We start from the raw sequence: 14,914 nt of genomic DNA on the forward strand, positions 1-14,914 counted from the left end.
GGGTTCAGAGGGGGAGAAACACTCTTAGGTCACTGTCTACACTTTACAGATCTGCTAACCAAGGATCACTTACTAGACAGTGTATCTTTGTCTCTGACCCCCTATGCCACACAGGAGATGACCAGTCAGGATGCCGAGGAACAAACGAGCAAACTTCAGAAAGGAAACCATATCTTTCACCCATATAGTTAGAGGCTGTGAAGTAGAACACATACATAAGACCTGTAATTCTTTCCAGAACACTGTACAATAAGGAAACTCATTAGAAAAAGTTATGTCTTAAATCCTGTAGCAGCAGAAGTTTAATGGGAGAGATGGAACAAGAGGAACCTCATTCTCATAGGCCACACTGAGAGGACATCTAATTTTTTTCATCAGGTGCACATGTGTGTGTGTGTATGTGCACATACATGTGCGTGCAAGTGTGTGTTTTTTTTTTCAGAAAAGGAAATCAAAAAGGATGTATTTAAGCAACTGAGGTTATATGTCTCACACCAAGAAATCAGAACAACAGCAACCAAAAAGAGTCTCATCACATCACCCTAAGCCAAAGCCCACATGGAGAGCATCAAGGAACCGTTCAATATTTAAAGTGTATCTCATACTGAGAGCAGTTCAGGGCTGAGGTTATTGTAATATCACTTTTGTACTGACATTGAAAGAGTCAGTGTACAGTTGCTCACCGTATAGGAAGATTTCTGGTGTACTAGCAGGCATGTTTATAAACATCTTCACTGTGTACTAGAAGGCATGATTATAAAAATGTTCACTGTGTACTAGAAGGCATGTTTATAGACATGTTCACTGTGTACTAAAAGGCATGATTATAACATCTGCACTGTGTACTAGAAGACATGTTTACAACATCTGCACTGTGTACTAGCAACCATGTTTATAAACATCTGCACTGTGTACTGGAAGGCATGTTTATAAACATCTGCACTGTGTACTAGAAGGTGTGTTTATAAACATCTGCACAGTGTAATAGAAGGTGTGTTTACATCTGCACAGTGTACTAGAAGGCGTGTTTATAACATCTGCACAGTAATAGAAGGTGTGTTTACAACATCTGCACTGTGTACTAGAAGGCGTGTTTACAACATCTGCACTGTGTACTAGAAGGCGTGTTTACAACATCTGCACTGTGTACTAGAAGGCGTGTTTACAACATCTGCACTGTGTACTAGAAGGCGTGTTTACAACATCTGCACTGTGTACTAGAAGGCGTGTTTACAACATCTGTACTGTGTACTAGAAGGCGTGTTTATAACATCTGCACAGTGTACTAGAAGGCGTGTTTACAACATCTGCACAGTGTACTAGAAGGCGTGTTTACAACATCTGCACAGTGTAATAGAAGGTGTGTTTACAACATCTGCACAGTGTAATAGAAGGTGTGTTTACAACATCTGCACTGTGTACTAGAAGGCATGTTTACAACATCTCCCAGTTTCTTTCCATGTATGAGAAATCGGTCTACTTGTTTCAGGCTAATGCATCTATTTTCTTCTAATATTTTAAACTTTTGGGGACTGTTTTCTCAACATCTTTTATTTTCTCCATATCTTAATATAAGAGAGCAAAGATTTTCCAAGAAAATAATTATTTTCAGTATTTTAGTTTCTTCTCTCATGTCATAATGGCAAGAATTCAAATATTTTCCCAAATTAAACTAAAAGTTGTTGAAGATGTTTAAAAAAAAATAGAAAGACTTGACCTTAAAGTTGAAGAAGAAATGATTCGTGACCAAAGGAGGCAGAATGCACCCAAGCTCCTAATAACACCAAACAAGGCTGCATTTGCGGCTAAGGCACCAAGCTGTGGGTGAATACCAAAGTGCCACAGAAAACCAGAGAGCCACAGAATGCTGTGAGCTGAGGAAGGATTTGTGAACACAGACTGTGCTGAAGGGCAGGGAAGAGCAGGGGTGTCGGTGGAGGCGCGGGGATAGTACGGGTCTGAGATCTCAAGGGAAGAGCTTTAGAAGAAAAGTACACCCCAAACACTTTGTATTAAATCTCTTTCTCCCCAAAGTGTTATATTTCTGTTGCTAATTCATTGTCCTGTTGGATTGTAATTCATTACAGATTCATCTTGCTCAGCAGGACTTCCTCCTCTTCCAAAGATGACATTTTCATAAGCTGAACTACTTGTCTTCAATGATTAGTAAAAATCATGAATTCAACCTATGCTTTCAATAAGAATTTTTATCTATTAAGCATACATGAAACATTCAAGAAAAACTGAGGCCCAGCCACCAAGTAGTAACTACAGATTATGGATATTTAATGCAATAAGGGATCCTTAGTGTTTATTTGATCAATAGAAGAAATGAGAGAAAAAGAAGAAATAGAGCTTTGATATGGATTAATGCAAAGCATTGTTTAAATAGTTTGTTGTCTCCTGTTCTTAGGGCAGATGGGTATGAGGTGCCACTGCATATAAAATACAGACCACACATAAAACATATACTTTAATTTTCCTTCAGGTCAATTATGCTTGTTGTCTTTTTCAGAAGTTCTAGAATGATTCAATATCCCAAGTGTTACAGGGTGGGCAGTCCAGGAATAACCCAAATTTGAAACAACGAAAGATAACATAGGGCTGGCAAGATGATTCCATGAATAAAGGCACCTGCTACCAAGTCTGATGGCCTGAGTTCAGTCTCTGGTTCCCACAAGGTGGATTGAGAAAACCATTCCCAGCAAGTTGTCTTCTGATGTGTGCCTTGGTATACACGCACACATATACGCCCACACATGCAAACATACACACACGCAAACACACACACACACATGCAAACACACACACACACGCAAACACACACACACATGCAAACACACACACACATGCAAACACACACACACAGAGGTAACAATATTTGTTTTAAAGAAAACTATGGTATCAAGGGATAGGTATATCAACCCTTTGCTTCCAGCTCACAATATTGTAAGAAAACAGCAAAAAATGTAGGGAAACGTTCGCAGTCCTCCAAAATGAAACACCGACCCTATAGAAAACCTGCTGACCTGGAGGCAAGAGGAGGAGAGCAAGGAATGTGAGGAGAAATACACAGTTATTTACAATAACAAACTCCTTTCTCCCAGAGGTGAATTATTCCAGGCAGTAATAAACTGAAATCCTTTGCATAAGCAAAAGCTGAATAAAACAAACACTTTAGACACTGCCCAGACGCCTCTGTGTTACTGCCTGCTGTGGGGAAAAGGCCAGCAGCCCTGACATCAAAATGGCCTGATCTCAGTTACTTCTCAAGTCATGTAATCTCTCCGAGCCAATTTCCCCATCTTTAAAATTAGGGTAACCATGCCAACTTCTAAAGGATGCTCTCAGATTAAAGGCAGTATTTTAAAAGAAACTTGACTGGGGGCTTCATGAATGGTGGGAGCCACAAGTGTAGCTTACTGACTCTACAACCAAAACAGGCACAGATTTCTCATTTCATCCTACTAGATGGAAAATTAAACCTGCCTTTGCTGAGGCCAAGAGGGATGGTACCTCATTGCCTTATATGATGGTAATCAATATCCCTGTTCATTTCATGCAGATCCATAGGTGGATACTAGACATGTGTAGGAGTAAGTGAAGGGCTCTTGTGGTCAGACAGAAAAACAAGGTGGTAGAACAGTCGGTATAAGGATTTTCCCCTCAATTCTGCTGTAGAGTTGGTTCCTTCTGTCCCTTTGGCCACTCCTGGTCCTTATCCAGTCTAACTTACTCTGACCCACTAGTCTTTTCCTCACAGCAGCTGACTTGGTGGTTCTCAATTAAAGACTTGCTGAGAGGATGTAAAATTTGATCAAATGATCCTGTACCACTTGAAGCATAAGCATTTCTCCCTATCTTTGATATCCACAGACCGTATGTATAATGTTTTGGATATATCAAAGCATTGTACACCATTCTAAATGGAAATATGGATTTCCAAGAATTTCAAGCTTTTGTTAAAACACACATAGGGCAAATGTACCGAATTTGAATTTTCCTTTATAATAAAGACTTAGAATTTTTAGTTATGGATATTAGTGTAAATTTACAAAGCTAATATATGCCTTAAAAACCCGCAATACCTCAAGAACAGGTTTTCTTTAAAATGTAAATCTTGTAGCTGTTGGTGAGATCTGTTTTGTAAGCAGGAAGCATGGTGGCAGAGGTGGACCTGGAGAGCCGGGTTTTGTACGTATAACACACGAGAGTTCTGGAAACAGTAATGCTAACTAGCTCCCAGGCCAGGTTCCCCACTTACATAACACAAATGCAGAACAATTTGCAGGTGGATCCACGGATATCCTTCTGGGTACGGATGTAATGGTATTGGAGGCACAATGTTGGCTCAGAAACAATACCAATAACTCTTTGCATGGCTGATCTTGGGCAGATTTGTGGATCAGCACAAATTTATGCTCTTGAAATCTGTTCCTATCACTGTTCCTATAACTCCCAGGTGTATTTGCATTTCATAATTTCATTCCTGTCCTTGGCTTAGCACAGAAGATTTACACCACAAATTACCAATTGGGGTAAGTCAGCTTATTGTGTGTGTGTGTGTGTGTGTGTGTGTGTGAGAGAGAGAGAGAGAGAGAGACAGAGAGACAGAGAGACAGAGAGACAGAGAGAGACAGAGAGACAGAGAGAGACAGAGAGAGAGAGAGAGAGAGAGAGAGAGAGAGAGAGAGAGAGAGAGAGATGCATGTGCCACAGTGTTCCTGTCAAAGTCAGAGGATAAGCTATGAGAGCTGGTTCTCTCCTTATACCACCTGGGTCCTGGGAATCAAACTCATCTTGACGGCAGCTGCCTTTTTCTACTGAGCCATTTCTTATCAGAAGGATCAAGGACCAACACAGTTATAAGGAAGCATTCCATCCTCAAAGAATGAATCTCTCATTGTAAAAGTTCAGATACCACAGTGTGTGGGTATAGCTTCATTAGAGTAAGTGAAGGTTCCCTAGTAGGGGCTAAGACAGAAGGGAGCTGGAAGCAGTGATTGCTTTCTACTTTAGTTCTCAAAGTTTGGTTGTGAAAACACAAAATCTATCCTTAAGAACAAATCAAAATAAACAGCAGATTCATAGGCTGAATTCTGCAATCGTTCACTGCAGATGGGGAAGTAAATGCAACATTATCCCAATTGTGAAAATACTCTGAGTCTACCTTAGTGCCAAAGACAGAGGATTTCCATGCATATCTGCCAGTAACCACTGTGACATTGAAACAGATTTTATTTTAAGTTGGTGACAGTGTAAAGCAACATCATCTTCACTTTTGGTCTTACCAGGCACTCCAGCTTGGATCCAGAAGTTAATATCTGTTCCTTCTCCATCACTAAAGACGTCGGTGATGTTGAGGGGCTGCAGCAGGCTCATGACCTCCTTCATAATAGCCCTGGCCTTGTCACTGCCGGTGAACTCCAGCCCCATGGGTAAGAAGGTTCCTGAGTCAGACTCCATCACCAGACTGTAGTTGGAAACATTGACCTAAATAAAATATAAAAGAGATAAGTGTTTGATTCCCATCTATTGCTTCTATGCTATCAAATAATTCACCTCCTCACAGATTCTTGTCAAAACAATATTGTTCTTCCCTGATCAATATCTAGTCTGTGTATTTCCTAATGGTTCTAAGATGTACAGTTTCCCGTCCTGGGATTTGTCACACCTAAGAATTAACTGGAAAGTTACAAAAAATGTAACAGAGTGAATGCAATAAAATTGAACAATTATTTTTATAGCAACAATAGTTTTTGAACACTTTGCTTAAGGCACTTCTTACTAGAATATGTTATGTTCTCTGCAGGAGAAGGAAAGTAATCATCAATCTTACCCAACTATGTACCTTGTGAGATAAATAATAGTTGCTCTAACAAGAATGCCCACAGGTGCAGTAGTGGCCCACTGTCCTGAGAATAACCAGCCACTTTATGATTGGATTTATGTCCCTCTCCAGAAGATGAAACCATGCTCCACGCCATTATCAGGCCAAGAACCTATGACTAGACAAGTCATAGCTCCTAGGGAAGAAACTTATACTATTATACTGTTAAAATAGCACAGTATTAGACTGACTTCTAACGACTTATTGCTATACCTATAGATTGATGACTCTTTCGGTCCTCATCAGAGAAGCTTCTATTTGCACTAGATAGTGATTAACACAGAGAGCAACAGCAGGCCAGGAGCAGAAGACAGAAGATTCCAGAATCCTCAGTCCTAAACTGAATAATATACCACACCTCAGCCTCCCAAAACTTAGGGGTAATTGCCAAAGAAGGGGTAGAACACCTGTAAGAGCAGAGGCGGTGGACGACTACAAGGAAACAGTGTCTTGTGGACATGGCAGAACAGCAGTACACAGGAACTCACAGCGGTTGCGACAGTGCGTACAAGCACACAAGACTTGTGCAAGCCCAAGTCAGACCAAATCCCAGCACAGGTAAGGGAGGGAGGCACAAAATTCTACCCCTAGCTTTGGGGTGGTCGGCAACTGTTAGCTGCTGAAAGAGGAACCATCAGTTTTCTGTAAGAGTACAGCCCCCGGTAAGGTGACCACGCTTCCGTGGGAGGATGCAGCGCACATTAGCCTAGCCGGGGACAAACTGAAGACACAAAGTCAGGAGCCATGGATCTGAGATGAGTTGTGGGAGGGGTGGATATGATCATAACGCACTCCACAAAATTCTAAAATAAGCAATCTGACTTTTAAAAAGTGAAATTAACAAAGCAGGATCCTACTCATAGCTGTGCCTTCATTTAATTTTCAGCGAAGGGTCCACAGTACTCATAATAAATGCAGCTATCTTTGCTCTCAGCTGTAGCTACTGCCTTATGGTGCCATCGTTTGAATTAGTAATGTGCAGCGTATTTACATTTATACTCTATATTAAGGCTCATCTAACTGAAGGGTAGCAGGTAGGCATGTAATCTGGCAGCCTTACTATTTTTCTCTGTTCTACCTCTACCCTAAACACTGCAGGAAGAAGAAAAGCAAAACTATAATACATCCTATAAATGAAAATAGAATTGGGCAGTCTTGTATGTGAAGGTTCCCAAGTTGCAAAGCTTGTTGGAAATGTGTGGTATGAGGACAACCCAGCTCTGCCTTCTGTTGCTTTGTGTCCCATCTCCAAATGGCCTCTTACAATTTTCCAGTCACAAGTCTTAAAAATCAGAGATACAAATAGTACAGTCAAACAAATGAATAGGTTTTAATTTTTACACGATCATAATACAAAGTCTACTCAGATAGAATTTATTATCTCTGCTAATAAAGTAATTTAATTAAACACAGAGTGAAGTGAAAACAAAAATAATGTCTTGCTACACCATTTCCTTCCAATTAGGAATCAAAGCCTAAAATAATAAAACGTCCCTTCAACCCAAATAAAACAGGATGTGTACAGACATCAGCAAACTAGAATCCTGGCGAGGATAGAGATGTTTGATTCCCACTCATGTATGGTTCCATTAGCTGCGGCTAACTTGATAGCAGAGTGTTATTGTTTTCTACTCATATGTAAACATGGCCATATGTTTCCTATAAAGAAGCAAGAAAACAAACCATCCACCATACATGACATCACTTCCCTCTAGTTATGGATTCATCTAAGCGTTGAGATACCACTCTTCACAAAGGAACCACTGATGCTCAGGAATGTGAGTCACAAGCTTCAGATTACTCAGCAGGAGCAGCTCAGTGTAGGTGGGAAAAGCTGATCATGTTAGAGGCAGGGAGGAGAACCATGCTCCATGTCACCCCTTCTCCGTGCACGCAGATAGATATTCCATGCTTGTTTACATAGCATAGGGAAAAGCCTACTTCTTGAGACAAAATGCTTGGTTGCTGAGATGACCAACTCTGATTTTAAAAGAAAAAAGACTAGAACACACAGAGGAAGCTCAAGGATAAGTTAGGATGTCATCTGTGACCTCACTTCTCTCTTAATAAAGCGGTGGCTGTCTACTAGGAGCCGTAGAAATGATTGCTCGTTGCCATTCATTGTACAAAACCCAAGGCAGAGGAATGGTGCCTGTGACTTTTTTTTTTTTTTTTGAGACAGGGTTTCTCTGTGGTTTTGAAGCCTGTCCTGGAACTAGCTCTGTAGACCAGGCTGGTCTCGAACTCACAGAGATCCGCTTGCCTCTGCCTCCCAAGTGCTGGGATTAAAGGCGTGCGCCACCACCGTTACTGAAGTTCTCAGTTACCGTCTGCTCAGGGCTGGGGATTCACAGCCATCATACGCTGCAATCACATCCTGCAACACTTCTTTTTCCCCTTTATTCTTTTTCTTAAGGGTTAAGCAACTTGGCTGAAAGCAATTTGGTAACCATTAACATTCTCTGGTTGTAATGCAACATCAAAAAGAAGGAAACTGCTGAAAATACATATTGAGTGTTTTAAATTGCTTGCTTTATAATATAAACACAAGGGTGATATGTGTATTCTTTCCTTTTATAAAATTTCCGGCATTACTATTTTTTTTTAAAAAAAATATATGGACCCATGTTCCATAACATCCCCCTTTCTCCCTAAAATTAGCTTCATCTTTGTTTTAAAACTTTTTAACTTTCTCATAACATAGAGAAAATAATTTGCCAGAAAATCATGAGAAAATATGCCCATTTCTCAACACATCTTTTTTTTTTTATTAAAAGTGACAGTGAAATGCCCAAGTAAATGAAAGGAAAGGAACCTCGTAATTATTTGAATTTGGAGCATAGTGTCCTCACTTTAATCTTCAAAGAAGACAGAGTCTGTACTGACATGGGGCAGTTGGCCTCAGCACCACTAATGCTTCACAGATGATGGTGGCAAGGCTGTTTGGTCAGGTGGTAATCTCAAAGAAAATTTTGAAAGCAAACCATCTCATGTGTGCTGGGTGGCTGCAATCACCTTCTGCAGCCGTGTCAGGGACCCTAACCCCAGCATGGCAGGCATCGGCTCCTTACAGGGCTCTAATCCAAACCCAGTCCTGGCTGGAGGGTAGGTAGAGAAACGTCTCTTACCGGATGAAGTTAAAATCAGGTTTTGCTTTCTGGTCAGGTCTATCCTGGAGTTCAAACTTTGTATTTCTGACAGGCTCCAGCATCTGATTTTGTGCAGCCACGGGTACCCAGGGGAGAGGTAGGAAAAGAATGGTGACAAGGTGGCGTGCTATACGTTACTTTCACCTGACAGCTAAACTAGCTGAAGCCTGGGGAAATGGGAAGCCTCGGGTAAGTTACATTAGTACTAAATTGCAGGTACCTATTGCAGTTTAGCTTCCATCGTGCTGGAGATTGGAGCAGAATGAACAGCTCACTGAAGTCCGGATCTATCACTCAGAGTGTGTGCTGGAGGAATTCTACTGTGAGACAATCCTTGTCCCATTTTTACAATGTCATTTGAAGCATTTTGGGTTTCAGTGAATTCTCCTCTTGTGCTAGTCAAAGTCCATTGATAGCTCTTAAATGTATTAAGACATATCATTGCTCACAAATGTCACTATGGCAACCATAATAAGCCAGCAGGCTAAAAATACTGAAAGAACATCAGCAAAAAGATACATTTTAATTACATAGGAAATAGAATTATATTCATTCTGATATTTGAAAAACAATGAAATAACTAGAGTATTTGGTAAATTGGCTAAAAGAGGACTCTAGTTAACAGTGTCTTCCACCAGTCTATAGCTGCATTATTGATGTAGCAACATAACTAATGAAAGCCATGCGACTCAAGATCTCACAGTGATATTCTGATTTCCTGTACCTCATGCCACTGGCTTCATAGTCATTTCTATATAGAAATATGGAAGCTTTGAAAGGATAGCCTCTCACCCCCCATTTCTCTCCATCCCTTCCTACCCCATTACCCTGACAGCCTCTCCTTGTCCCTACCAACTCCTCTCCTTCTGCAAGTTCAAAGGTCAGAATTGAATCCTCAATGAGAGAAGCACTTTCTTCCACTGGCACCTTTCTTAATCCAAGAACCTTTTAAGGAAGGAAAAAGTTCTGTGTCTGATGATGCAGATATGCCAGACATCAGAGTCCTTTCTGGGGAACTTCTCTTGCGCTGCTCTTGGTTGGGAAGCCTACAAAGGCTTCTTTAAACCTCTCTGGGATTATGGCTGACAGCTGGGTTAATTTTCCTTCTTTTTTCTTTAACTTTCACAACAGCTATATTGCTTTTATTTATTTAAATTATTTATTTGTTCATTTATTTATTTATTTTACATTCCAAACACAGTTTCCTCTCCCTCCTCTCCTCCCATTTCTTCCCCCTACTTCCCTTTTAATCCCCCCCCTCCCATTCCTTCTCCATTTCCATTCAGAAGGGGTAAGGGCTCCCATGGGAATTAACAAAGCATGGTATATCAAGTTGGGGCAGGTCCAAGTTCCTCCCCCTTGTATCAAGGCTTAGCAAGGCATTACGCCATAGGGAATAGGTTCCAAAGAGCCAGCTCATGTGTCAGGGACAGGTCCTGGTCTCACTGCTAGGAGCCCCACAAAAGACCAAGCTACAAAACTGTCACCCTATGTAGATGCCCTAGGTCAGTTCCATGCCATCTCCCTAGCTGTCTGCCCAGAGTCCGTAGGCTCAGGTCAGTTTTCTCTATGGATTTCCTCATCATGATCTTGCCAATGCCCCTGCTCATATAATCCCTTCTCCCTCTCTTTAACTGGACTGCTGGTGTTCAGCCCAGTGCTTGACTTGCTTTTTTTTCTGTAGGAACATAAACAGCACTTGAGCACTTCTTGGTTGTGACAATATCCCCATATGCTCTATTTGTTCAAATACTTTTACTAATGCTAGTAAGGATCCGAAATGTACCTTTAACAGGAATTATTTTTTTAAGTGTGCTTTTCCTTTTCCACTTTCAAAAGCACAGTAGTGGGTCTGAAGCTTCAGGGCTCTTGGTTCACTCAGTGAGCTCATGGCTCACTTCGTTCCAATCCTTACATGATGAGCACACTACACAGCCCTATCTAGTATGCTGGCCTGTTGTACTTTATTCCATTTGTGTTTTCTCCTTGTTTTGCTCCTATAAAAATTTAAGGCCTCCTATAATTCCCAAGGCCACAAATTAATGAATCAGGAAATGCTCAAGAGCCCGGAAAAGGGAAGGGAGAACGCTGTGCACCCTATGCTGCATTTCCAGTTTAATAACAGCATGTATGAGCATCTCAGTAAACACTGATGGGGGAGTTGTAGGCAGGACTCCATTGGCAACTAGAGGACACTGTGTAGCACTAGCTGTGGCTGCTGATGAAGATAGAGTAATGCTCTACTGAGCTTTCGTTATCTTGGAAAGGAAAGTAAATCTCCAGTTCCCATGAAATAGCTGCTGTTGGGGCCTCTCATGCATGTTTGTAAGCCTAGCTACTTTGGAGGTTGAAAGAGGAGCAATGCAAGTTCAAGGCTAGCATGGACAAGGAGAGACCCTGCCTCAATAAAATCAGAGGGCAGGGCATAGAGAGATGACTTAGAGGTTCAGAGCACTGACTGCTTCTCTGGAGGATCGGTTTGGTTCCCAGAACCCAAAGGCAGCTCACAACTGCCTATAACTAGCTCCACAAATCTAATGTCCTCATCTGGGCTCTGTGGGTACATATACAATATGTATTCACATCTGCATCAATAAAAATAAAAGTACAATTTTGAAAGTAAAAAGAGGGCTGAATATATTGTCCAGTGGGAGAACACCTGTGTCAGTGACCAAAGGTCCAAGTTTAATCCTCAGGATTGGGAAAAGAAAAACTCAGCAGTGATTTTTCAAGGACTCATGTCTATGGGAGATTATTTTGTATGTCTTTATAATGATGGATAGTGGATAAAATAATGGAACTCTTCAAGAACACTTTTAAAAGATGCAGAAAACTTTAATTTTTATAGCATTCTTTCTGATATATTGGTCATCAACTAAAGTAAAAGATAAAATATTAATATTATTCAGGGAGAAAAATATATGTATGCAATAGCTATTAGGAAGAAGCTGAGGAGTGGGCTACAATGCACCAATGCACACTTAGCCCTGGGCATTCCTACTTTTCATGCATACTTCAGTACGATTATTAATGCGGCCCTATTTCTTCTGCAGCAATGTCTTAGTTCTAACAGTAAATCATATGGAGACCCGTGAAAGGTGTTTACAGAGACCTGGATAGCAGTGCAGGGGGTACAGATCACCAGCAGACACCGACTGGCCACCACACTAAATGTGAGGAATTTTATGCACATGCATCAAGACCAGGAAGAAAATACAGGAAAGACTGGATAAAACTTTGGTAGAAGAGGTGATGTTGATCCTAAGAACAAACCTCTTTTCTTGAAGTTCTCATGCAATGAGAATCATGCTTGTTTATAATATATCCCAAGGACATAGCCAAGAGGAACCTTGAAATATTTGACAAAGAAAAAAAAATGAATGAAAGGATACTAATATATGCCTCCAAATATTGCTGTTGGGACATGTCACTTTATCAGAGCATGTATCACAAAGTCTGAAAAAATATGGCAAGTATGCTCTACAGATAGTACATCCTCAAATATCAACTGTTCTTCCCAAAATTTTATAAGTGCTATCAAAATATCCCAGCACTGAGATCACAGTGACTATTAAATCACTGATGCTGACTGAATGACACTTGGTTTCTGCCTCAATACACTGTCTTCCCTTGGCTTCTGGGATCTGAAACTGTCAGTTCTCTTTATGTCTTACTCAATTTTTATTACTTTTCTCAGCTCTCTGGTCTCTGGGTATTGGGTGGTCAGAAACAGTATGAAATCACCTAGTCTTTCCCCAGTTCATACCCTGCTGGAAATCACAACTGGGTTTAAGTGATTTTATTTTGTGATAAAGTCCAAGTCCATGTGCCTGCATATTTCTCCTGAATTTTGCATTTATATTAAGTAGCTGTTTGTGTCTTAGTTTCCTATGCTGATGTAACAAATCACTACAGTCTAATAACATGAAACAAAGAAATATGTTCTCTTTGTTATGAAATGACTCTTGGAGGATTAAAGGCAAGTTACTGGTAGAGCTGGTGGGCTCTTTCTGTGGCCTCTGAGAATTCTTTTTCTTCATTTTCTAGACTCCAGAGGCTGTCTGCATTCTTTGTCTCATAGCCCCATCATACTGCCTTTCCTCTTCCAACCCACGTCCTTACATTGCTTCTTCCTTCTTTGGTCTCCTTACCTCTAAGGAACAATGACTTACCAAACAGCAAAAACACTGAGATCATTCAGTCTGAAAATCTTGATAGTCAGTTTTGATGCCATGTGGGTTTTACCTTCCAAATGCAGCATTATCAATGAATCCTGTTGTTTTACTTTCAACATCGACCTGAACACCAGCAACTCTGGACCTCACTGTCCAATAAGAGTGCTGCAGTAGTGTCCAGATTATCTTTCTGCCTCACCATTCTGCAGGCTCTTCTCTGCACAATCATTTTCTGTGTTAACGAATCTACTCCCCTCAAACTCTCCATGTGGCTTTCTTCTGAGTACGAAAAGCAGAGCCCTTATCTTTGTAAGTTCCTAGTCACTCCCGTCCTTCCATTGTCCCTCAGGCCCATTCAACCACCACCCCCACCAGTCCTCCCTGTGCCAGCCACCTCCAGTTCCTAACCATTGGCACTAGTGCGCTCTCCGGGAATTCTGACTTTCTCACTCTCTCTCTAGCTTTCTGCTGGGCTCTGCTAAAATGTTATCTTCTTAGACAATTTATTCCAAACTCCCTCGTGTGAGATAAGACGTCCTCCATTGCTCCTAGTAGTAGTCTTTAACTCTTTAATTCGGCCTTATTTTTCTCCTTTGTATCAACAGGGAGATCCCCTTTATATCAGACCCTACTTCCTTCCTTTGTAGTACACCGTTTGAAGTGTTATTGGCAGGTCTTTATCCAGGCAGGCCCTCTGACTTTTTCTAATAATAGAACCTGGTGAAAGTGAACACATGTGGCAGCAGACAACCTCCTGCAAGAAGCTTTTAACTTGAACACTTTTTATGCGATAACAGAAAGCCCGCCAAAAGAAGATTTCATTTTGTGTAGTCCCATGCCAGATATGTACAGAGCTGCCTTAGGGTGAGATGCCACCAGGGAAGAACAGTCCAGTTGACAGCCAACTCCAGTTTCTATACACAGAAGTGAGGCTACCCCTGACTGCCCAGCCTAGCCAAGTCACCAGATGACCCCAACCTCCTGGCCATGGCTGCTGGATAAAATGCTGAATAATCATTAAATGAGCGATTTTGCAGTATTTAGGAGCACATAAAATCTGTGTTAATATTCCAATGAGACTGTACCAAGAGCATGTGCACTCAATAACAAGATTTTGAATGAGTGGGCATCTCATAGGACTACTCAAAGAAGATGTATGTGTTTGGATAGAAGCTGGCAGCGTGGATGAGTTAGAATTTTAACATTAAATCAATTAAGGAGTCAGTCTTATAATTCTGTTTAAGTGGGATCACCTCTTCCTGTTGAGCACACGTGCAGACTCTGAATCTGTTGGAATTCCTACGTATGTTTTCAATTCTCAGGCTTCTTCAGACAAAGAACGGAGGAATATCATGATAAGGGAATAATCTGAGCAAAGTGTTGCTAGCTATTTGGTTTATGATCCTAGAATCACCAGGCTGTCTATAAAATTTTAAATGGACACTTCAAAAGGGAACAAGAGGGTTGCCAACGAGAGTACCCCTAACCAGCAGAACTGGCTGGCCTATTGGTGGGACAAGCTGGTCCATCTGACAGCTTTTAGGGGTCAGTGACCACAACTGCTGAGTGAAACTGCTTCACTCTTGACCCCTTCAGTCCACTCTCTGTCCAGCGTCAGAGCCCCCATTTGAACATTGTTAGTGCAGATTTTGTGTCTATTCAGGTCCTGAGTCTTCAACAATTTGTATCTTGCTAGTGTG

The 14,914-nt window shown here is 41.1% G+C and overlaps 1 protein-coding gene across 5 annotated transcripts in view; it reads right to left on the minus strand.

Moving 5' to 3' along the window:
• The window catches only part of Cpq (carboxypeptidase Q), a 357,049-nt gene that overhangs the window by 60,050 nt on the left and 282,085 nt on the right, over window positions 1-14,914 (minus strand). For all 5 annotated transcript variants that reach the window (XM_041637438.1, XM_041637441.1, XM_041637437.1 and 2 more), the window contains one exon: window positions 5,292-5,493. In XM_041637438.1, coding sequence (XP_041493372.1) covers window positions 5,292-5,493 — 202 coding nt within the window. The remainder of the gene's footprint in view (window positions 1-5,291; window positions 5,494-14,914) is intronic.

Source organism: Microtus oregoni, unplaced genomic scaffold, assembly GCF_018167655.1.
Source record: "Microtus oregoni isolate MIOR12 unplaced genomic scaffold, Mior012 000053F_ref0000044, whole genome shotgun sequence".
In the NCBI taxonomy this organism is placed as follows: domain Eukaryota; kingdom Metazoa; phylum Chordata; class Mammalia; order Rodentia; family Cricetidae; genus Microtus; species Microtus oregoni.